General features: G+C 40.1%; 1 protein-coding gene across 5 annotated transcripts in view; it reads right to left on the bottom strand.

Annotated features, from left to right (window-relative positions):
• The window catches only part of MAP3K20 (mitogen-activated protein kinase kinase kinase 20), a 196,013-nt gene that overhangs the window by 73,399 nt on the left and 96,402 nt on the right, over positions 1–26,212 (bottom strand). For all 5 annotated transcript variants that reach the window (XM_069733161.1, XM_069733165.1, XM_069733162.1 and 2 more), the window contains exons 10-11: positions 21,863–21,969; positions 12,068–12,203 (exon numbers count right to left, since the gene is read on the bottom strand). In XM_069733161.1, coding sequence (XP_069589262.1) covers positions 12,068–12,203; positions 21,863–21,969 — 243 coding nt within the window. The remainder of the gene's footprint in view (positions 1–12,067; positions 12,204–21,862; positions 21,970–26,212) is intronic.

Raw genomic sequence — 26,212 nt, 5'->3', positions numbered from 1 at the left:
TGCTGGGGGTTAATGTGCCGGGTGTGGTCCGTGACCGCTCCTGGCACATAGTGCCGGATGTCAGCTGCGATAGGCAGCTGACACCCGGCCGCGATCGGCCGCGCTCCCCCCGTGAGCACCGCCGATCGCGCTGGACGTACTATCCCGTCGGTGGTCATAGGGGCCCACCCCACTGCGACGGGATAGTACGTCCGATGTCAGAAAGGGGTTAATTAATGTTTTGTTGCACAGCCTTTTGAGACAATCACTGCAAGCAAACGATTTCTGAAACTCTCAATGAGACATCTGCCCCTGTCAACAACTATTTTGGATCACTCCTTGTGAACAGACTGCTTCAGGTGTGAAGGCACCTTCTCCACTCTGCAGGTTTCAGCTCCTTCCACAGATATTCAAATGGATTTACATCAGAACTCGTAGAAGCCACCTGAGAATAGTCAATGCTTTGCTCTTAACCATTTCTTGGCTGTTTTTAGTTGTGCTTTGGGCCATTATACTGTTAAATGACCCATGTCCTGCGACTCACACCAAACCAAGCTTTCTGACGTTTCACATTTCACTCCAGAATGCATTGATGGTCTTGATATTTACCTCGACAGTTTCAAGACATCCTGTGCCAGATGCAGCATAGCAGCCACAAAACATAAACGAGCCTCCTCCATGTTTCATAGTAGGTACAATGTTTTTTTTCTTTACATGCTTTATTCTTGTATCTGTGAATATAGAGCTGATGTGACAAGCAAAAGCTCCAGTTTTGTCTCATCTCTCCAAAGAATATTCTCCTAGAAGTTTTGCAGCTTGTCAATATGCATTTTGGCAAATTCCAGCCTCGCTTTTTTAAGATTTGCTTCAACAGTAGTTTCCTCCTCAGTCATCTTCCAAGAATTCCACTTTGGACAAGACAGCGACGGATTGTGGGATCTGACACTGATGTACCTGGACCTTGTAGATCACCTCTAATCTCTTTGGAAGTTGCTCTAGGCTCTTTGGTTACCATTTATATTATCTGTCTCTTCAATTTGTCATCAATTTTCCTCTTCTGGCCAGGAAAGTCGGCTACAGTCCTGTAGACCTTAAGCTCCCGAATAATATGTGCAAATGTAGTAACAGGAACATCAAGCTGTTTGGAGATGCCGTTACCCTTCACCTTTAACATGTCTTTCTATAATTTCCTTTCTAATCTCCTGAGACAACTCTCTCCTTAGCTTTCTTTAGTGAATGTTCAGTGTATTACACACTATGATAACAAACAGCACAGTGACTACTTTTCACCCTTAAAATAGGCAGACCGACTGATTACAAGTTTGAAGACACTTGTAATGCTAATTACAGGACACACCATAGTTGAACATCTTCCTAAGGTCACATTATGATGGGGTAGCATCATTTTTGTCCAGGCCATTTTCATTAGCTTTTTCTTTCTGTTGAACCACAATTCAAAAACAATGTCTAATTTTCTCATTAGTTGATATTCAGTATATTTAAATGGAAACTTACTTTTGCCAGTTTCAAGCTATTTCAGAGACCATTGTGGGTTTTTCTCACTTTATCAGAAAGGTAACAACAATTTTGTCCATGTAAAAGTATAAATTATCTTTGAATATGTCATGGATACATCTGGTGACATCACATTGGTGATTGTAGGCAAAGAGTCATTCAATTCAATGGCACTGCATCTAGAGTTTAGTGGTGGTGTCAAAAGAGGTTTGAAAAATGTGTCTCGTAATAAACACTGGTAACAAAACCACTAACAAAGTACACTTTGTTTCAGCCCGGCTAGTCTCTAATCGGGTCTGCTTGGCTTAATTCATGAGGCTGCCTGTACAGCCATTGACTATACGATTAGATCAGCAGGGGTCCAATGGCTGATATCCCTGCCATATAAATATTAGAGGCGTCTCATATCCTAGTGATCTGCCACCAAGGTCCATGATGAGACAAACTAAAAAATCCTTTGTTTTAAAAAAGTGAGTCAAATAATTTTGATTGTCTTTCCCCTTCAATTTAGGTATTAGTTCTGTTAGTTAATTAGGTTTCGTCCCAGAATCATATGAAAGATATCTGTTAAATATAGCATAATCTGTTCAGTTAAGCTGTGGTTGATGCCAAAATACAAGCGCAATGTCTATGTCCAGAAAAATTATGGCATGATAGATATATCTACAAAAAACTAAAATATGCAGAGTGGTTTAATGAAAAGAGACGCCAGTGGTATGATTGGAAGCTATGGTCATCTAGCATCTTATAGGATTAAGACCTTAATACCAGGGGTACTACCAGTGTAATGTGGTGTCCCTCATGGTGGTGTAAACAGCTGTACCTAAGATTCTATGGCCCCGATGCATCAACTTTTTTTTTTTCCAAGTAATTTTTCTGCCTTGTCTTTCTGTTTTTGCTGGTGAGCTGTGTACCAAAGTCATCAAAAAGGACCACTCTCCATCTCCTTGATCAATTGACGCAAACTTTTTTGGCTTTTTGTATATTTTTACGGTAAAATGTCACGTTATCCATTAATTAGGTTGTACAATGATGGACGTTCCTATTCAACTGTGCAAAAAAAAATACAGATTTTGTACTGAAGCACCACAGAGCAAAAATTCTGTGACATTTCAGAAAGTTGCATATAATGAATTAGCTGAAAGCATCGGGATAATAAAAATCTCCCCCATATTGTCGAGTAATCCCTCGTAAACAACAAAGATTGAAAAATCTAGTGTGAAAATGACACATAATATCTAATGAAGTTGACGCAAAAATAAAAATGATTAAATTACAAACTTTTACTTTAAAAAAAAAAAGTGCAATAATGATGACTCGGATTTTAAAGAGGTTGTCCAAGACTTCAATACTGATGACCTATCCTTAGTATATATCTGATCGGTGGGAGTGTGACACCTGGAATCTCCACCGATCAGTTGTTCCTGGGGTCAGCGGTGGCTGCATCGGTTATGGTTACTTCTCTGTCGTTGGTATAGTGGTCGTGGCCGGATACTGCGCATTCACGCCCTATTCATTTGAAAAGTGGGCGGATGGGCAGAACCCGGCCGTGGCCACTATACAGTCGACAGCTGTGCAGCTCCTTCCGGCTTCCGCTGACTCTGGGAGCAGCTGATTGGCAGGGATACCAGGTGTCGCACCCCCACTGATCGGACATTGATGACCTATACTAAGGAAAAGCCATCAGTGTTAAAGTGCCGGACAACCACTTTAATTATTGTTAAAATATTGTTTATTTTTCTACACCCAGCATCAATTCACCCATATCTAGAAAAAGGTGCTGTACAGGATAAGAAATACAAAAAAAGAGACAACTTTGTTCTAGAAACAGAAGGTTGAGTTCCATTTGCTGAGACTGATAGTGCAGCTAAAGAACATTCACTATAAAGCCACTGCTATACCAGACTCTAGATATAAGTGGTGCTGTTTCGGGGGGGGGTGGGGGGGATAGATTTTTCCTGGTCTTTGACCTTTTGAATATTTTGTAATCAGAACTCTATAAAAATCTAAATATTAATTTTAGGAGTTTTAGGACAACAACAAAAATAATTAAATGTGCAATATTGAGGAAAAAAGATTCTGCACTCACCAGTTTGAATAAATGTGAAAAAGTCCTTTATTCCATGCCTTGGGATTAGGACCATCACATGATGTGCAGGTTACAGAGACATGCTGGGAAAGGCAGAGTGGACGACGGCCGTTTCGCGTAACAACACTTAAACGGGTCCAAGTGAATCGTTGAAGTGTTGTTAGGCAAAATGGCCGTCGTCCACTCTGCCTCTCCCAGCATGTCTCTGTAACCTGCACATCATTTTTTCGTCCTCATCTCAAGGTATGGAATAAAGGACTTTTTCACGTTCGTTGGAACTGGTGAGTGCCGCGTCTTTTTTTCTTCAATATTCCACATTTAAGCACTTTATGCAGAGCACCAAACACCGTTCGATCAGCCGCTGTAGCTCTACATGAGATGTGTATTTAGCCTTCCAGGGAATTTTTTATATGTTGTCTGGTGCCGGTACTTTTCTCTTTGATCTTTGCAAAAAATTTTTTATTAAAAACACAATAAAACTAAAAAGAAGGTAAACCAAAACAATTCTAAACATATTTCTCAGAAGTAACACCGTTTTACAGTGTGCAATACAAGTTTCCTACACTTTTATCACACTTCAAGCACAATTTTCCCAGGCATCAATTTCTCCAATTAATTAATTATATGAGAGACGAGTAATCAAGCCATTCATTCTAATCAATGTGCCTCTACCCAAGTTACACAGCGATCGCAGTGCTGGAAACTTTACGTGCACTTTTCTTCAGCTCCATACTGCCATAATTACCCACTTGTATCCGGACACATCTAGTAGATTGTTTAATTCAAGGGAAAAAACAACTAATGATTCTGAAAATTAATCTTCAAATCAAATAAGTGTTTTTTTTTATGTGTTTACCGCTATACCAAAATCTCACAGACAGGTACATAAGCAAAGGTTCACATCTAAGCACTTAGAACAAAACCCATTTAGATACCCTACATACAAAGTTGAGCAACTTTTCATGCACATTGTATCACTGATTGAGTTACAGACTGTATTACTATCCAGAGCTGTATTCACAATTCTACAGTTTGCGTCTGACAACAATTGCAAGCACATATCCACTTAATAGCACAGATGCTACATTACAATGTCTGGTATAAATACAAGACACATGGCATCACACCAAAGCAAGCACTACGTGGGTATACAAGGATAACAAGGTACGCTGAGAGATTTCCGCACTGAAGCAGCAAAATTGTGAAAGCTGCCAAAATGCAAAATCAAATACAATTAATGTAACACTCTTGTAGGAAGCACAGTAGATAAAATAAGCATTTAGTGCACGATATATACTATTATTATTGGGTTCTATGTATAACACTGCACAGAAATCGTGTTCCATATATCCATTTAGCACATGGGCCAAGTGCTTTTCTTGGGCATCCCATAAACATACACTACTGTACCAACATAGTGTGAAAATACCTAATATTCTCATTTTTGTCACCAGATTTCACATTACAAAGGTCAAGCATTATTAAACAAATCTCTTCTACCTGATGATGCTGGTGTGCCTACTTTGAAAATCCATGTCAGGATGGCTGAGTATATATACCTTGCAAACATTTACTGCCTAATAATATAATTAGCATTTTATCTGTCCAGTTGTATTTTGCAAAAAAAACTTTCAAAATGCAAATTAGAGCCAATAAGGTGTGAATTTTTAAAGTAAGTATACCAGCCTGATCAGATCTACAAGATCTAATTAATAAGGTATGTAATTTGTATTGTGAAATCTTGTGACAGCTCAAGTTTAAGTTAAAAATATAGCAAAAACAAAATAAATGAACTTGAGTATAAGTCGGTATACATGCAGCGTGTAGGCGCATGTTCATACTTGCCATTAAAGAGACAAAACCTAAGATAGAAACAAAATGAACATATATCCTGCCATAAATAATAAAAAAAGCAATAGTGCATATAAATAACATGTGCAACTGTTCCTGCTCCAGTAGGGAGAGTCGCCGGCCAGTCTAATTTATGCGGGAGTCTGAGTCTGCCCTAATGAATATGCGTAACTTAGTAACCAGTGACTAACTAGATACTAATAGTGATGAGCGAGCGTGCTTGAGTAAGGTGTTCTTGGAACATGCTCAGGGGCTAATAGAGTATCTTCGGCGTGCTCGAATACTATGTTCTAGTCCCCACGGTTGCATGTCCTCGGCTGTTCGACAGCCACAACACATGCAGGGATTGCCTGTCTTTACGTAATCCCTGCATGTGTTGCGGCTGTTGAACAGCTACGAGACATGCAGCCACGGCGACTCGAATATATTATTTGAGCACGCTGATGACACTCAGCACCCGAGCATGCTTGGGATATCACCTTATCCGAGCACGTTCGCTCATTGCTGGATACTAACATAATCAAGTGCGTTTAAAAAAACATGCCTCGTTGTAACAAAAAAATTAATGTCATTCAAATCCAATTCACTCCTTATAATTGTAAGAAAAAAATAAAGTGAAGGTTGTTGCAGCCATTCTAAACATCTGACATCTATCTTACGAGAGAGTCCTGAGGAGATGAGAAGAACACCTGACGGTGGTCCTGAGTGGATACCGACAGTTGTACTATCTTGTTTCGAGCGGTCCGACATTACATTTATCGAGCCATAGTCTTACGTCCGCTGTGTAACATCATAAGCCGCTCGGGGATTTTAACTTATAAAGGAGTTACGGTATGTTGTAGTCCATATCCCCGACAGGGTCATTATATGCCCAAAAAGGGTTTGCAAGGCTTAATTGGAATCTAGTCCATTTTTTTTTTTTTTAACACTCAACAGTCTCATCCTGTGATGCGTTCATGCTTCTTGTAAGTACAACCCTATTTATTCCCTCAAGCAAGGAACACAATGTGACTCGTCGTCTTTCAATGATCTAGAAGCTGAAACAGGGGTCACACATCAGTACCGGCAGCCTGGCAGGTCAGCCAATTAATTCATAGTTCTCTTGTAAAAAGTTCCTGAGATCCTTCTCTTGGCAGAACATTACAGAGTGATAATATCCCAATAAATGTCACCCTTGATCAGCTCAGCTTGCACCTCAACAAAACCAGCGAAAGGTCCAGTCTTGTCTGTATATTGGCTTTTCATTCATGTGATAAATAAGACAATTCAGAAACTGATGGGGGAAATTCTCCTTTTTATGGAAAAACATTTATTAAAAAATAAAAAAAAATGGCACAAAACACAAAAGGTGCAATGCAGTGATATCAGGAATAGTGAATATTGTAATATTGATGTCAATGTCTGCCTCAACCAATATTAGGATGGACCTGATTTTTTTTTTATACTTTTTCACTAGATGGGAAATTATGCTAGATAATATTGTGATGCATTTATGAGATATTTTCATTTTTGTTATTAATTCTAAAAAAATGAGTACTCTATATTCCCTAAATGGATGAAAGTAGGGGCATAGAACACCTACAGGAGCTTTTGTGACCTCCAACTCTAAATTCATTGATATTAATAAGGAGATGGTCCGCACTTTGCAGTATAGTTCATCACTGTAAGTGTAGCAGTTATGGGCCAACATGTCTATTTACCTGAGTCACATTTATTACACGACTTCATAGCATGTTCTGTTTAGTGTATACATACAGTACAGACCAAAAGTTTGGACACACCTCATTTAAAGATTTTTCTGTATTTTCATGACTATGAAGATTGTACATTCACATTGAAGGCATCAAAACTAAGAATTAACACATGTGGAATTATATACTTAACAAAAAAGTGTGAAACAACTGAAATTATGTGTTATATTCTAGGTTCTTCAAAGTAGCCACCTTTTGCTTTGATGACCGCTGTGCACACTCTTGGCATTCTCTTGATGAGCTTCAAGAGGTAGTCATCGGGAATGGTTTTCACTTCACAGGTGTGTCCTGTCAGGTTTAATAAGTGGGATTTCTTGCCTTATAAATGGGGTTGGGACCATCAGTTGTGTTGTGCAGAAGTCTGGTGGATACACAGCTGATAGTCCTGCTGAATAGACTGTTAGAATTTGTATTATGGCAAGAAAAGAGCAGCTAATTAAAGAAAAACGAGTGGCCATCATTACTTTAAGAAATGAAAATCAGTCAGTCTGAAAAATTGGGAAAACTTTGAAAGTGTCCCCAAGTGCAGTGGCAAAAACCATCAAGCGCTACAAAGAAACTGGCTCACATGAGGACCGCCCCAGGAAAGGAAGACCAAGAGTCACCTCTGCTTCTGAGGATAAGTTTATCTGAGTCACCAGCCTTAGAAATCGCAGGTTAACAGCAGCTCAGATTAGAGACCAGGTCAATGCCACACAGAGTTCTAGCAGCAGACACATCTCTACAACAACTGTTAAGAGGAGACTTTGTGCAGCAGGCTTTCATGGTAAAATAGCTGCTAGGAAACCACTGCTAAGGACAGGCAACAAGCAGAAAAGACTTGTTTGGGCTAAAGAACACAAGGAACGGACATTAGACCAGTGGAAATCTGTGCTTTGGTCTGATGAGTCCAAATTTGAGATCTTTGGTTCCAACCACCGTGTCTTTGTGTGACGCAGAATAGGTGAACGGATGGACTCTACATGCCTGGTTCCCACCGTGAAGCATGGAGGGGGAGGTGTGATATTGTGGGGATGCATTGCTGGTGACACTGTTGCGGATTTATTCAAAATTGAAGGCATAGCGGTAGCATGCCGCTGCAAGCATGGCTACCACAGCATCTTGCAGCGGCATGCTATTCCATCCGGTTTGCATTTAGTTGGACCATCAGTTATTTTTCAACAGGAAAATGACCCCAAACACACCTCCAGGCTGTGTAAGGGCTATTTAACCAAGACGGAGCGTAATGGGGTGCTATGCCAGATGACCTGGCCTCCACAGTCACCAGACCTTAACTCAATTGAGATGGTTTGAGGTGAGCTGGACCGCAGAGTGAAGGCAAAAGGGCCAACAAGTGCTAAGCATCTCTGGGAGCTCCTTCAAGATTGTTGGAAGACCATTCCCGGTGACTACCTCTTGAAGCTCATCAAGAGAATGCCAAGAGTGTGCAAAGCAGTCATCAAAGCAAAAGGTGACTACTTCGAAGAACCTAGAATATAAGACATAATTTCAGTTGTTTCACACTTTTTTGTTAAGAATATAATTCCACCTGTGTTAATTTATAGTTTTGATGCCTTCAGTGTGAATGTACAATTTTCATAGTCATGAAAATACAGAAAAATCTTTAAATGAGAAAGTGTGTCCAAACTTTTGGTCTGTACTGTATATATATATATTGTTGACACCTTTCAAAAATTATGGGTAAACAACTTTGCTTCAAGCATGTGTTGCTCGTTCAAACTCGCTTGTGGCAAGTAATGGGTGTGGGCAATATGCACCTGAAACAAGATGAAAAGAGGAGAAGTTGATTCAATCTTTGCATTGTGTGTCTGTCTGTGCCACACTAAGCATGGAGAACAGACAGAGAAGAGAACTGTCTGAGGACAGAACCAATATTATTGAAAAATATCAACAATCTAAAGGTTACACGTCCATCTCCAAAGATCTTGATGCTCCTTCGTCCACATAGTCAAGAAGTTTACAACCTATGACACTGTAGCTAATCTCCCTAGACATGGACAGTAAAGAAAAATTGATAATAATAATAATAATCTTTATTTTTATATAGCGCTAACATATTCCGCAGCGCTTTACAGTTTTGCACACATTATCGTCGCTGTCCCTGTTGGGGCTCACAATCTAAATTCCCTATCAGTATGTCTTTAGAATGTGGGAGGAAACCGGAGTACCCGGAGGAAACCCACGCAAACACGGAGAGAACATACAAACTCTTTGCAGATGTTGTCCTTGGTGGGGTTTGAACCCAGGACTCCAGCGCTGCAAGGCTGCAATGCTATCCACTGCGCCACCGTGCTGCCTTGATGAAATGTTGCAACTCAGGATAGTACAAATGGTGGATAAGCACTTGAATGCAATTAAACATTATGGCAGGAGACCCAAGGGGACCCTTCTGCTGACACAGAAACATAAAAAAGCTAGACTACAGTTTGCCAAAATGTACATAGGCCAAAATCCTTATAGGAAAGAGTCTTTTGGACAGATGAGACCAAGATAGAGCTTTTTTGGTAAAACACATCATTCTACTGTTTACTGAAAATGGAATGAGGCCTACAAAGAAAAGAACACATTACCTACAGTCAAATATGGTGGAGGTTCTAAGATATTTTGGGGTTGTTTTCCTGCCTCTGGAACTTGGTGTCTTGGCTGTATCTAAGGCATCATGAAATCTGAAGCTTACTAAAGGATTTTGGATCGCAATGTAGTGCCCAGTGTCAGAAAACTGAGTTTGGGTTCTAGAGTGCCACAAAATATGTTGGCGCTATAGATATAAAATTATTATTATTATTAGGTCATGGGTCTTCCAGCAAACATACTTCAAGAAAAACCCAGAATTGGATGGAAATAAAGCGCTGAAGAGTTCTGAAGTGGCCAGCAAATAGTCTGGAACTAAATCCCATCGAACACCTGTGGAGAGATCTTAAAATTGCTGTTGGGAGAAGGCGCCATCAATATGAGACCTGGAGCACTTTGCAAAAGAAGAGTGGTCCAAAATTCCAGATGAGAGCAGGAAGAAGCTTGTTGATGGTTATAGGAAGCGATTGATTGCAGATATTAATTCCAAAGGGCATGCAACCAAATATTAAGTTGAGGGTGCCAACAATTTTGTCCTGCCCATTTTTGAGGTTTTGTGTAAAATTATGTCAAATTTGCCTTTTTTTCTTTGTTTTTTTGTGTTGTTCCAATACATACAAAGGAAATAAGCGTGTAATTGCAATAATTTTCAGGGACAACGAATTCAGTGTCTGGAACAATTTCAAGGATGCCAACGCTTTCGGCTATGACTGTTAATATATATACGGTATGTAGTAGTATATAGTAGTATATAGATAGTTATAGATATATACATACAGGTGCTTCTGAAAAAATTAGAATATCATAAAAAAATTAATTTATTTCAGTTCTTCAATACAAAAAGTGAAACTCATATTATATAGAGTCATTACAAAAAGAGTGATCCATTTCAAGTGTTTATTTCTGTTAATGTTGATTATTATGGCTTACAGCCAATGAAAACCCAAAAGTCAAATAGCTGGTGAAAGACCTGGCTATTTATTGCTTGCGTTGAGAAACACGTGATGGTGTCTCCGCGGTGTTGGATGTTTTGATCTCCCCGAGGTCATTCATCCTTATGTTTATAGTCCTTTTACCAGGCACTGCTCCTAATAGCCAGTTTCCTACTCCACACTGATGAGGGGCAAATACCCCGAAACAGCTGTCTGTGGATTGATACCATGTTTTTACCTGCAAGTAACAGGTAAATGCCCAATCCCAAAATAACTTTTAATATGTGTATTGAAAATGTCTCCACAGTGGATATTGTCCATTTATAAGAATAGATGCAGGGTTTTTTTAGGGGGGGAGGTATAGCATAACAATATCTGCATTGTGTGACTTCTGATGGATCTATTATGATATTCAGACATCATCAGGATATCTCAGGTCATTAAAAATGTGTTTATATTTAATAATAAAGCCATGCAGTATCTGTGGTGAGCTCAATCCATTCACACTGTGATAAAACCATGCATTCAGTAGCTGGTGTTAAATCATATAAGTACATAAGAAGCCGTCCGGAAGCATCTCATTAGTATATACGAGCTGCAGAGAGGATGGTTCACTATGGATATCCCACTGCACCGCAAAGCATCAGTCAGTAGCACTTTCCAAAAATCAGCCAGGACATTATGCACTATGAAAAAATATTTTACAGAAACCTATAATCAGATATATTTATTTTAATATTATGAAAAATATCGCTATGCACAAAACCATGAAGATGTCCTTTATGCTTTTTTTTATGCTTCCATGTGCTACCTGTTTCCAGCTGATCTGGACCTCTCGATTCAATGGGGTGTGCACCTGGGGACGCTTGTTATTTACGTCTGTGACCACAAAGTTACTAAGGGTCTGTTGTGTCATGGGTATCGCCGTCATTAGGGGGTCCTATAGCTGTTATTAGGGGTCTGACTGTTATAAGGGTTATTGTGCACCGCTCCCTATTATTGGGCGATATTGTTGGGGATCCGCTGACTGATACAGTTATAGGAACACGCTGGCAGTCTTTGCTGGTCATGGGATGCTAGATAAGGGATACCGTACAGAAAATGTTCACCACCCTTGTCCCACGTTCTGTTACTGGATAATATCAAGCTACAATGAAACAAATATGGCAAAGTTAAGCGGTACTGAAAGAAAAGAGCGCAAAAGAACAAAAACATCAGTGCTAACCATTGGCTCATGCATTGAATCCAGGGTTTTGGGACGGTGCGGCATGCTGGAGTGCTATTAGTATCACAGGTTCCTGAGGTTTATATAAACCATTGTAGGTTATACAGTGAATATATATATATATATATATATATATATATAATATATCACCTACCGGAGTGTGGGATTGTTCTGTCAGCTTTTTCTCCCACAGTTTTAAACGCTGTTCTCGTTCTTTTAGCTCTTGTTCCTTAAAGCTCAAGTCTCGCTCCAGTTTCTTAAGCCTCTCCAGCGTTTCTTCGATTTCACATCTGCGCAATAAACCAAGTTAACATGGATGTTATTTCCTACATTTATACAACCTGCGTAACACATAAGAACTTCCTACTTCCCGTCACACCGGACAGTTTTGTGTTCGAATCCACAAGTGTTTAGGATCTATGTATGAAGAACGCAGCTAACACTTGCCGACAAGATCCAAAAAAAAACAATTTAAAAACATTCTTAAGCCAAATCAGACCAAAGTAGGACATTTCTTTGTTATTTTTATTTTTAAAAAAGGCAGCAATTGACTAAAATGTGTCCGTATGGTACAAAAGTGGACATGGGAATCAAGCTTTAGATAGTCAAATGATATTTGGGTAAAAAAAGGATTGGGCATGCTGAATTTCAACATGCCCAATCCCTTGTTCTCAGAGTTTTCTGACAGTGGCTTATTTTCACTTCAGCTACTGAGGACTCGTGCACCGAGCGTCATTATGACGGGAATCACAAAAGGCATAGATTGCCTCTTCCCATGCAACCACTGGGTAAGATGTGATGCATATCTTTTGCAACATATGAGTGGAGCCCGACTCTTGTCCTGATCTCCTATTCTGCAGTCAAAATGCAGGTTGCAGGCTTTCCTTATCATGGTGACTCAAAATTGACTTGTTGCAAAAATTATCCGCTTTGTTAATGCAAGAACAAGCCTATATCTGAAAAAAACATATAGAATCATGTCAATATGCCGAGAAACTAAGCTAAGAAATCCTAAAACTGTATACCGTACACCAGGGGTGTCAAACTGCATTCTTGAGGGCTGCAAGCAGGTCATGTTTTCAGGATTTCCTTGTACTGCACAGGTGATAATTTAATCACCAACTCATTATTTGTGTAGGTGATTAAATTATCACCTGTGCAGTACAAGGAAATCCTGAAAACATGACCTGTTTGCAGCCCTCGAGGAATGCAGTTTGACACCCCTGCCGTACACAGAGCTACTAACAATGCGATAATGATGATGAAATAATAAAGATGTAATTTTTCTATAAACCTGCATGAAAGGTGTCATAAGGAATTGCAGCCTCCTTTGGATCTTGAAAATTAGAGCCAATCTGCAAATTTAAGCATCAAATTCATTTTCTGCACCAAAAAAATTAGTTGGGTTCAACTGTTTTCGTCTCTGAACCAATTTGGCCGTAGGACAGTGATCTCTACTTGGCATTTCACAAATCTGAGATCTTTGGAAAATGTTCCTGATCTAACTAATTGGTAGTATTAGTAGATATCTCAGGTAGAGACATCTCAAGTCTTTGCACGAGGGCATGACTAACGTTCCGAAATGTGGATTCGTTATTTTATCTTCATATTGTTACAATGGATTTCAGAGTAGGCGTCTATTCTCAATCTCCGTGCTCGTATTCAGGCTAACGCAAGTGGGATGATATTTCACATTGTAGGGCATCAAACACGAAACTATACGACTCAAATAAACACCACTTTTCTCAGAGGCTCGTGGAGCTTGAATGCTGTATATGGTCAAAACCCTAACAAAAAAATGACTTTTTATTATACTTTTTATTTTTGTATTAAAAGTGGGACAAGAGCGCTCACAGACCACATGGTAACTTATTCATAGCTACAACAAAGAAAAAAATGTCCTTCACAAAGGCCAATATTTTTTATCAGGCAATGTAGAAATATAGATTGGGTTACCGCTAGGAATTAAAATATACCCCACTGGCAATCGGTAGGCGGCCAGCAATGGGAATTGTTCCAGAAATAAGGATCTAAGCAACCTGATCAAATGCGAAGATGAATTTTTTTCATACAAAGATTTTGATATCTCAGGTTTCAATTCTACATACTGTTCTTTTGACCTTTTTATACGCTCAGAGCAAGCCTACTTTTTTTTTGGCAAATGCCTCTCCGCTGTCAACATGACAAAACCAGATAGATGGCCACCTATCACTTAAGACAGATTCGCTACAGAAGCAGAGAACAGCAGAAAGGTTTGATCTTACCAAAGTAAAGACTGAGACGGTGGTGAATCCTCATTAAATAATACTTACACAATGAAAGGTAAAAATATAAAGAAAGATACCCCCCGTCCACCTTTTTTTTACGGTGAAAAAAATAACCAATTCACTTCCGATAGTACTCGGAAAATATTTGTTCTTTAATTACGGCCGTTACGTTGTTTACTTATGAAGAACCGACTGAAACGTAATTGAATACCGAAGCCAAGATAAGTGTAAACTGGAATAATATAATAAAAATAAAAATAAACTGATGAAAACAAAGGATCCAGTGAGATTATAAAATAAATCAAAATTTTTTATTATTATTATTATTATTGTTCAACCATTTGCACTGGGTGGGTTTAACCATAAATTGAATCCAAAAATAGAAATTGTGTTATTTTTTTCTTTAGGGATCTTTTTAAAGGGAAGCTATAATCTAAAGCTGACCTATTGTTTAAATCTGTTTTTTTTTTTGTGTTGCAGGTATGTTTTCAAACTTTTTGCCAATTTTTTCTTTATGTTCACATCACGATCGTTATTATAAAAACAAAGTTAGTAATCTTGCAATTTTCACAGTGGCCACTGGAGCTTTTTTTTTAGGCTCAAACTTCCTGCTCTTTCAGGAAGAGTTTTCAGCAAGGCTCCTTATCATCAGAGGCAGCATTACAATGACAGGTAACGCCATTATACACAGCTGATAAAACAGGATTCTCTGATCACAATAGACGACCTCACAGCTACCCCTCCCTTCACAATGACCTTGGCACGTCCTCATTCAATACAAAAGGTAGGAAGAGTCAGGGGTCCCTCCCTTCACAATGACCTTGGCACATCCTCATTCAATACAAAAGGTAGGATGGGTCAGAGGTTTGACTATTGTGGCTATGTACATGTGTTGTTTCCTGACACTACAGGAAGTTAAGGTTTAAAAAGGCCCCTGTGACCAGAGTGAAAACTGCAACATTTCTATTTTGGGTTTTTAACACAGTTTGATATGAAACAAAAAAATACATTTAATAAAATAAACCTGGTTTAAACAATAAGTCATTTTTGCATGTTAGCATCCCTTTAAGTTAGGCATTTACTATAAAGAGCTTTGAGCCCAATCCTTTTTCAGCCAGCAACTTTTTGTTCTGACCCCATAGCTGGTCCGGGATGCTTATGTAATAGGAAAATGTGAATAACCCGCTGACATACTCCTCTGACAACAGCTAATCTCCAAGGAGAACAAAAGAGTCAGACATTAAAATTCAACTTTCCAAATCCTTGTTGATTTAAAATTCAGGAGACCCTTGCCACTCTTACAAAAAGATAGTTTTGTCACAATTTTCTCTAATATGTATAGGACTTTAATTTATATGGGTTGACAGGCCACAAAAATATTTACTGCTTCTGCATCACCTTCACTCTCTACACGTAAGGCTCTGTTCACATTTGCGCTGTTCAATTCATGTTGCAAAATAAAGCGTAGTCTTGACTGCTATCCTTGATTTAAATTTTTTTTTATAAATTAGTGGGATGCCCTATACTTTCTATGGCTTTGTTAGGAGCAGATGCTCTGATGGTAGTGTGAACAAAGCCTAAAGATTAATTTCTTTTAAAATAAAATATAGACTATTCTATCTGTGACTGATATATTTAAAAAAAAGAAAGTGAAAAAGAAGCACAAAAAACAATAATTGGGTGCAAAAGCCTTCCAGGTACGTACCAACCCTTAGTAGATATATAAAAAAATGACAGCAGCACACCATAGTAGAGTCAATTCACGTGCAATTTAATTGCCCATCTGGTGACATTTCGGTCCCAAAAAGAAAGGTCCACAAAAGATGGGCAATTAAATTCCATGTGAATTGACTCTACTATGGTGTGCTGCTTTCATTTTAGATATGATATATTATTTAGGGAGAGAAAAATTAAGATATATTTGTTAGATTTAATTGAGAATTATGATTTATAAATTGCATATTTGTTTTGATTCAGTGAGATTGGTTTATAAAATGATTTGTATAGGCTTTAGTTTAGGCATAAGTTTTTTTTTGTTGTTTATTTGTTTTTAATGCCTAAAATTATGTTTTAGATATAATCTGTTTCAGGAAAAAAAAATGTTGCGCAATGTTAGCCACTAGTAGATAGAAATACAAAAATTGATTGGCTCCAACAATCACAAGTTGTATCGAAACATTACTGGAGTCATCGGAGGACCAGAGAAGATTTGGCATGGGTCCATCGGAGAATTTGTAAGGCAAATTTATTCTTTATGTTTGTTTAGATAATTGGAAGCTGTTTGTAAAATATGTCTTGGGGCTGAAAAAATGTAAAAAAAAAAAAAAAATTAATGCAGCACAGGAAAGAAAAATGTATTAAATGCTAGGAGAAAGAAAAAAATTGAAGTTTGTATTCCTCAACAGTAGATGGAGCAAGAAATGACTACTACTGTCCAGAGTTCACGAGGCTGCTAAATCTGTACAGCAGTTTCAAAAGGGGAATCTTGCTATTTATACTCTTACCACGTGACCCGGCTACAGACCTGCAGTCACTTTTTCCATTTGTACTCCTGCAGCTCCAGCCTCCGAACTTCATTGTAATTGACTGTGGTTATTTTGTTTGTATACTCCGGTTTTCCCAAGTATCATCCACATTGTCAGTGTTTTCCGAGTTTCTGATTGTTCTCGCATTTCATCACAAGCTTTGAATATTTCGCTATCTCTGTAACAGTTTTCCCTGGACGTGTTCCATGGTTTCTTAATATAGCCTGCAGTGGGAAACTTGTGGTACCAATCCCCCTGATGATACCGTGCGGTTTGTAATGTTTCTTCCCAAATACTTAAATGCACCAGATTATGGGTGGAAGAGGCGGAGGGACGACACTGTTCAAGCCGTTTTTATGGGACAGAAAAACTGTAAAGCATATGCTTGTATAGATTTATTTTCTTTTTACCTCTTTCTATTTATGGAAATGTCTACCGTATACCTTTTTTTCAAGCTCTAGCAATAGGTGTTTTGGAAATATAAATTACTAGTATTGATCTCGTATCAAAATTGACCATGTTTGACCGATATAAGACCGTCACCTTTCAGGCCTGATATACAGCATTCCAGAATGCTATATATCTGCTCCAAACCCGACCTGCAAATAAAAAAAAAAAAAGACCTTTGATTATACTCACTTGCAGGGTGGTCCAGTCAGAGGGGCTTTGCTGGTCTTGGTTCAGCGCCTCCCTTCTTGCGATGCCGTCCTTCTTGCTTCATGTGGATGACGTGTCCCTATGTCATCCGCACAGTCTCCCCGGTATCGCGATCCTGCGCAAGGTCTGTTTGACTTTTCCCAATGTCTGCGCACTGCCTTACTTTACTCTGCCCTAGTCAGGGCAGAGAAGTACGACTAGGCAGGAGCGCGATGCTGGGAGACGGCATTGCAAGAAGAAGGTAGGCGCTGGACCAAGACCAGCGACACCCCTTAGACCGGACCGCCCTGCAGGTGACTATAGTAAAAGGTCTTTTCCTTGTCCTGCAGGTCGGGTTGGAGACAGGTATACAGCATTATAGAATGCTGTATATCAGGCCTGAAAAGTCGTGGCCATATCTCATCTCAGTCAAACGTGGTGACAGGTTCCTTTTAAGGTCAACCAGTACTTAAGATTTAGCTTCTTCAGGAAGGCATCACATATATTTTGTCCCATGGTAAATGGTCCAGCTCCTTAGAGTTTGAATATAGCCACAGCGAGCATGCATATCTAGTAGTACAAGTCCTCACAACTGGTGTGGGGTCTCCGCTGTGGAACTGCCACTGATCTAGAAGTCATAACATTTTCTTGTTCTAACTACAATTCTCCTTTAAAAATATGGCAGCCATATTTCTCAGATGCGTTGGCTCACCCCTTTAATATAAGAGCTGTTACAAGATATTAGCTGATCACTAAAGGTCTGGCCATAGAATCCCCAGGATACAGACGATTTTGTTTGGAGGAAAGTACAGCGACTCGATCATTGTCCCCTTTAGCAGCCACAAAATGCGTTATGACATGGCAGCTATATACCGTAAATTAATTCTTGCCCATGTGAACAAATAGAGAGTAAGGACACCCTAGATCAACTCTTGGTCATAAATCCAAAGGCTAAAAAGTTAAAAACCTAAACTATAAGGGTATACACGCTGCGGATTTTGCTGCGGATCCGCAGCGTTTCCGCAGCTGCGGGTCCGCAGCGGTTTCCCATGCGTTTACAGTATAATATAAACCTATGGGAAACGAAATCCGCAGTGCACATGCTGCGGAAAAAAACGCGCGGAAACGCAGCGGTTTACATTCCGCAGCATGTCAATTCTTTGTGCGGATTCCACTGCGGGTTTACACCTGCTCCAATAGAAAACTGCAGGTGTAAACCCGCAGCGGAATCCTCAATAGAAACCGCGATAAATCCGCAGGAAAAAACGCAGCCCTCACAGATACGTGTGCACATACCCTAAAACCAAAATAAAAATCAAGCCGGCATTGATTGCCACAAGACTTCCCCTCACCCAGAAATGCAGAGGTCCTATCCATGCTATGCTCATTTCAAATAAAGCTGCTCAGTCTGATGAATCTGTGCATGTCCTTAAAGGGAATATACACATATGTTTTTATTAATGCATTTCTAATGTTAAAACCAAATAGTTAACCCTTTCGGGACAAGGGAATTTTTAGTTTTTGCACTTTGGATAACTTTTTTTTATTTTTCTGATGAAATAGATGTGTGGAGGCTGTTTTTTTTTTTTTTGCATGGTCAGTTATAGTTCTGAATTGCAACTCATCCTGAAAAGGGGAAAAAAATTCCAAGTGGAATGAAATGGTGAAAAAAATGCAATTCCACCAATTTGTTTGGTTTTGTTTTTTTGGCGTTCATTGTGCGGTAAAAAAGACCTAGAAACGTGATTGTCAAGGTCAATAAGATTATGGCAATAACAAACATACATTGATATTTTTCTATTTAAATGGTGATTTAAAAAAATCACAATATTGTAAAAAAGAAAAAAAAAATGTTTTCTTTATGTCACCATTTTTTTGAGACCGTATAACATTTTATTTTTCTGTCGATGGGTCCCAGTGAGGGCTTATTTTTGTGCAGTGCACTTATGTTTTTATTGAAATCACTTTCCTGTATGTATGATCTATAGCAGAGGTCCCAAACGTTTCTGACCTTGAGAGCCACATTCAGCTCCTGCCCCCCCCTCAGAATAGTGGCAACCAAAGCCCCCATTACAGGCATAATGGTAACCAAAATCACCCCAAAGCAGTAATTATACTAAGATCCAGGGGTTCCTACAATACCCACATAAAGTATTCTCCTATAAAGCACTCCCAAGACACTGTCACATCCGGCTTCCAACACCTCCTCTGACAGTCTCCAGCGTACCATACTTAAATCATCTCAAAACCTCTAAGACCAGTATATGTGCATCCAGTTCTGCTCTTCTGTGCAGGGCTGCTCCAAAATTCATGATTTTCAGATGTGCTCATCGTGCCTGTTTGCTAGAACTGGAGCTAATGCACCAAGCTGACAGACAGCCGTGAGCCACAATTCATGGGACCGCGATCTATAAATCTACCGTATATACTCAAGTATAAGCCGAGATTTTCAGCCCATCTTTTAGGCTGAAAGTGCCCCTCTCGGCTTATACTCGAGTCACGGTCCCTGGGGGGGGTCGGCAGGGGAGGGGGAGCGGCGGCTGTCACATACTCACCTGCTCCTGGCATGGACCCTGCATCTCCGGGCGCTGACAGCTTCTTCCAGCGTTGAGTGGTCACATAGTACCGCTCATTACAGTAATGAATATGGACCCGACTCCACTGCCATAGGGGTGGAGCCGCATATTCATTACTGTAGTGAGCGGTAACGGTGACCGCTCAACGCTGGAAGAAACTGTCAGCGCCTGGAGAAGACCATCAGGGAAGCTGCTATGGACCGCGCTGGGAGCAGGTGAGTATAATGGGGAGGGGGAGCAGCATTGCGCGATATTCACCTCTCCTGGTTACGGCACCGCTCCGTCTTCCGCGTCCTCTGCCGTGACGCTCAGGTCAGAGGGAGCGATGACGTGGTTAGTGCGCGCCGCCCTCTGCCTGAACGTTAGTGCAGAGGACGCAGAAGACACAGTGGCGCCAGAAAGAGGAGCAGGTGAATATTGCAAGTGCCGGGGCCTGAACGACGAGAGGTGAGTATGTCATTTTTTTTTTAATCGCTGCAACAGCATATGGGGCAAATATCTCTATGGGGCATCTTATGGGGCCATAATCAGCATTTGCGGAGCATTATATGGGGCAAACATCTTTATGGAGCATCTTATGGGGCCATAATCAACGTTTGAGCAGCATTATATGGGGCAAATATCTCTATGGAGCATCTTATGGGGCCCTTATTAACCTTTATGCAGTACTGTATGGGGCAAATGTGTCTATGGAGCATCTTATGGGGCCATGATTAACCTTTGTGCAGCATTATATGGGGCAAATTTTATTATGGAGCATCTTATGGGGCATCATGAACTGTATGGAGCATCTTATGGGGCTCCTGATTCAATATGGATATTCAAAAACACTTAACCTACTGATGTCTCAATTAATTTTACTTTTATTGGTATCTATTTGTATTTTTGACATTTACCGGTAGCTGCTGCATTTTCCACCCTAGGCTTATACTCGAATCATTAAGTTTTCCCAGTTTTGTGTGGCAAAATTAGGGGGGTCGGCTTATACTCGGGTCGGCTTATAGTCGAGTACATACGGTATTCAGATTTTTTTTCCTTTACTGTGTTTACCAATAGAATTAATTAACGTAATTTGATATTTTACTAAATCAGACTTATGAATGTGACAATACGAAATATGATTTTATTCCTTTATTTTTAACAACGTAAAAGATGGTACTTTGATTTTTTATATCTTTTTTTTTCCATATCTGTGTAATATACATCTTTTTTTTACTCCCCTTAGGGGACTTCAATCTGCAATTCACCGTATTGCAGTATATGTTGAAAATCTCAGTCTTCTATGGAGGTTAGCAAGCACCTGCAAATGTCAATTTAAATTTCACTGTCAGAGATTGACAGCCGTGAGTGCCAAGAGACTCATGCCGGCTATATTATATAATATAGCCCCTACCAAGCATGTGTGGGGAAGTTGAGCTCCCGAATCCCCTCCACACTTGCGGACCCTCTCCCCAGATGTTAATGTATGCCCTAATGACAGAAGGGGTCCGAGTTTCCAAGTTTCTGTTTACAGCATTTAGAAATATGCTCTAAAGAGGTATTTGAACCATGGAGAGCAATTCATTTCACACCCGAAACGATTTATATGAGTCTGAAAAACTATTCGCAGATCTGAAGCCTCTGTCACTCCAGCTCAATTCCCGACCCAGCACCACTGCCTTCTTCTTGACTGATGTCACACAACATAGAAGCTGTCAAGTCAAGCAGGAAGAGGCAGCGCTGGGTGGAGAATAGAGCTGGAGTGACAGAGGCTTCAAATCTACAAATAGCTCTTCAACCTCACTTGCATATTAATTCAAACGAAACAGAAGAATAGAATGGCTAAGTAAAGGTATTTATGGACTTGTCTTTGAAAGAGCTGCATGCACATATAAATAGTTTAAGGGTGAAATCCTGCTGTCCTTTTAAGATATTGTGCTTGACGCTAAAAATTAATTATTCTTACCTCCACTCAGCTTTATTATGCAAAAATGAATTGCATTGGTCTGGCAGCTTGCTGTCATTTGACATAGACTCCAAGTTTGAGATAATCTGTTTAAATGATGGCCTTTTCTAGGAAATATAAGCATTGGGGAAAAACAAGTATAAATAAAAATGTAGATATAAAATTTAAATTGAGCACTGTAACAATTTGTTCAACCACGGAAATATTACATCGTTGTTCAAAAGTACATGTTGGTCAAAGCAACAACCACAAAAACGATTCACAGACGTTTATTAGATATAGTGGAGTGATAATGTTGCTTCACTTGTGTTTTCAGTATTTTTTCTTTTCCTTTTTTTGCTGGCATGTGCATTTTTTTATGTGATTGATAAATGGGAAAGCTTGTCCTGGTGTAATGTTAGACATCTGAACAATTCAGATGTCTCTCCTCTTTTTCTCACCTTTACTGATAATACTGAGCAAGAAACTGCAGCAGCATCCCCCTCCTCTCCCCACCTCCATCTTCTAATTCCTGTTTTACAATAAACAGATTCTAGTTCAGATTTAAAGAGAATCGGCCATCAGGCTTTTATACTCCAAACTAATGGCATGTACATAAAAGTACTTTAATGTTGAATAAATCTTAACCTTTCTTGTAGAAATCCATTTTGCTGTTTTTAGATAAATCTATAGTAGAAATTATTATTATTATTTATTATTATAGCGCCATTTATTCCATGGCGCTTTACATGTGAGGAGGGGTGTACATAATAAAAACAAGTACAATAATCTGGAACAATACAAGTCACAGCTGGTACAGGAGGAGAGAGGACCCTGCCCGCGAGGGCTCACAATCGACAAGAAATGATATGCTACTGACTTGCAAGTGCAGTGGGTGGCCCCAACATGTGCCTGTCCCCATATTTTTCACCCGCTGCCTATCTTTTATCTCTGATTGACAGGTTACTGAAACATAAGTAACCTGTCAAGAAACAGGAGGCAGGCAGCAGGCGTGGAGTACGGAGAAAGGCAGAAGAGCTGTAAGTGCAGTGCCCACCCACTGCACTTCCAACTCATTAGCATACAATTTTAACTATGGATTTCGCTAAAGCAGCAAAACAGATTTATACAAGAAAGGTAATTATGTAATCAGCATGAAAGCACCTTTATATAAAAGCCATTCATTTTTGAGTATAAAATTCTGATGAAAGGAGAGCAAAGCCAGCAATAACAAAATGAGTAAACCATCACTTTTTTTAAGATAAAAAAAAGAATTAAAATAGCATGGTGGCGCCACGTTTACATGTTTCAAGCTTCTACAGCTCTTAGTCTTGTCAAAAACATAAAATTGTATAAGATTCTGATGACCGATTCTCTTTAAGAGGTTTGTGAACATTTAAACACAGCCTGAAAAACAGGAAAATTCCACTTTGCCCTAATATGATATATTACAAAGTTTCATGAGTTTACATTTACTATTAATTTATATAAATAAAGTATCACTATAAAGCATGTTTATGAGCCCATACTACATTTCATACAAAGATATTCTACTTACTGTGAAAATAACCATATTACAATTAAGACAGATCATAACCTGCAATTTCAAGGTTTTTATAGTAACATAGTAACAACACAATGATCTATGCAAAACAAAACAAAAAAAATCACAAAAGTACTATAGTTAGCACATCGAACTGTAGTAGCACTGCTAAAGCAATATATAGTACTAGATGGTGGCCCAATTCTAACGCATCAGGTATTCTAGAATATGCATGTCTACGTAGTATATTGCCCAGCCACGTAGTATATTGCCCAGCCATGTAGTATATTGCCCAGCCACGTAGTATATTGCCCAGCCACGTAGTATATTGCCCAGCCACGTAGTATATTGCCCAGCCACATAGTATATTGCCCAGCCACATAGTATATTGCCCAGCCACGTAGTGTATTGCCCAGACACGTAGTATATTGCCCAGCCACGTAGTATATTGCCCAGCCACGTAGTATATTGCCCAGTCAGGTAGTATATTGCCCAGTCACGTAGTATATTGCCCAGCCACATAGTATTTTGCCCAGCCACATAGTATATTGCCCAGACACGTCGTAATTTGCCCAGTCACGTAGTATATTGCCCAGCCACGTAGTATATTGCCCAGCCATGTAGTATATTGCCCAGCCACGTAGTATATTGCCCAGCCACGTAGTATATTGCCCAGCCACGCAGTATATTGCCCAGCCACGTAGTATATTGCCCAGTCACGTAGTATATTGTCCAGTCACGTAGTATATTGCCCAGCCACATAGTATTTTGCCCAGCCACATAGTATATTGCCCAGACACGTCGTAATTTGCCCAGTCACGTAGTATATTGCCCAGCCACGTAGTATATTGCCCAGCCATGTAGTATATTGCCCAGCCACGTAGTATATTGCCCAGCCACGTAGTATATTGCCCAGCCACGTAGTATATTGCCCAGCCACGTAGTATATTGCCCAGCCACATAGTATATTGCCCAGCCACATAGTATATTGCCCAGCCACGTAGTGTATTGCCCAGACACGTAGTATATTGCCCAGCCACGTAGTATATTGCCCAGCCACGTAGTATATTGCCCAGTCACGTAGTATATTGCCCAGTCACGTAGTATATTGCCCAGCCACATAGTATTTTGCCCAGCCACATAGTATATTGCCCAGCCACGTCGTAATTTGCCCAGTCACGTAGTATATTGCCCAGCCACGTAGTATATTGCCCAGTCACGTAGTATATTGCCAAGCCACGTAGTATATTGCCCAGCCACGTAGTATATTGCCCAGTGACGGAGTATACAGCACAGAGCCATGTAGTATACAGACTTAAAATAAAAAATAAACATACACCCACCCTCCGTTGAAGTCCTGGCCCTGTGTGCGGTGCACGCGCCAGCTTCCGGTCCCATGGTTGGTATGGGCTCAGGACCTGTGATGACATCGCGGTCACATGACCGTGATGTCATGGCAGGTCTTTCTCGCAGGACCTGTGATGACGTCGCGGTCACATGACCGTGACATCATGGCAGGTCCTTGTCGCATACCATCCTTGCCACCGGAACCTGCCGCTTGCATGGAGCGGTTACCGAAGCGTCGTGAGGAGCGGGAAAGGCGCCGGAATGTGAGTATATGATAATTTTTTATTTTTTTATTATTTTTAACATTGGATCTTTTTACTATTGAGGCTGCATAGGCAGCCTCAATAGTAAAAAAAAGTTGGTCACATAGGGTTAATAGCAGCGTTAAAATGGGGTGCGTTACACCGTGTGAGCGCTGACTGGAGGGGAGTACGGAGCGGGCACTGACTGCGGGGAGTAAGGAGAGGCCATGTTGCCACCGGACTGCGCTCATCGCTGATTGGTCATGGCAATGGTCGTGGGCGTTTTGCCACGACCAAGCAGCGACTTGGATTCCATGACAGACAGAGGCCGCGACCAATGAATATCCGTGACAGACAGACAGAAAGACAGACAGAAGGACAGAAAGACGGAAGTGACCCTTAGACAATCATATAGTAGATGTGTTAAATCTTTTTAAAAAACTGTTTTATAATTACCTGTGATTATGATGTAACAAAATGCTACAGTGTCTGCTCTTAGACACATTTTCTCAATTCTATAGTTAAAATATATAGAACAATTTTTAACATAAAGGGTGGAAAATGCAATAATGACTTCTAAAGAGCGTCAAAGAAAACCTTTTAGAGAAAATTAAGATGTTGGATTTATCCTTTAATATGCACATATGGCAGCACATGTTAAATCTATGTAGAAGTGGGGGGAGCAGTACCTGCCCGACATTTTGACGCAGCTTATCTTTGTGGATAATAAAATAAAAAGGTAAAGGGTTTTTCTCAAGTTGTCTCTTGAGCAGCTCAGAACTCTGTAGTCTCCTTTTTGGAGGGACGGGTTCTCCTCTTTGAATGACAGGTCTGGTGAGTAGCAGAGCTGTAGTATTAGGCCGGGATCACACTTGCGAGTTCAATGCGAGAAACTCGTGCATCAAGTCCCGGCACTGCTGCCGGCACTTGGGACCGCAGCATGCAGATGCATAGAAATACATGCAGCCACACATTCCGTTCCCGAGTGCCGGTGGCAGTGCCGGGACTTGATGCGAGAGACTCGCGCGAGTTTCTTGCAATGAACTAGCAAGTGTGACCCCGGCCTTAGTCGAACTATAAAGCCCAGTACAAGTTTTGCTACAACATATTAAGCGATCAGTCATTTGTTCTGAGTCTACATTGTTATCACTGTATTTGCATATAGAGGTAACAGTGCATTTGAACAAGTGCACAGCTCAGGACAGTGAAAACCATGATACTGGGTGCCAGGGACTGTGG

The sequence above is a fragment of the Ranitomeya imitator genome, chromosome 7, assembly GCF_032444005.1.
Source record: "Ranitomeya imitator isolate aRanImi1 chromosome 7, aRanImi1.pri, whole genome shotgun sequence".
Taxonomy (NCBI): Eukaryota; Metazoa; Chordata; class Amphibia; order Anura; family Dendrobatidae; genus Ranitomeya; species Ranitomeya imitator.
The sequence above is the reverse complement of the archived record's forward strand: the minus strand, read 5'-3'. Positions and strand labels throughout refer to the sequence as shown.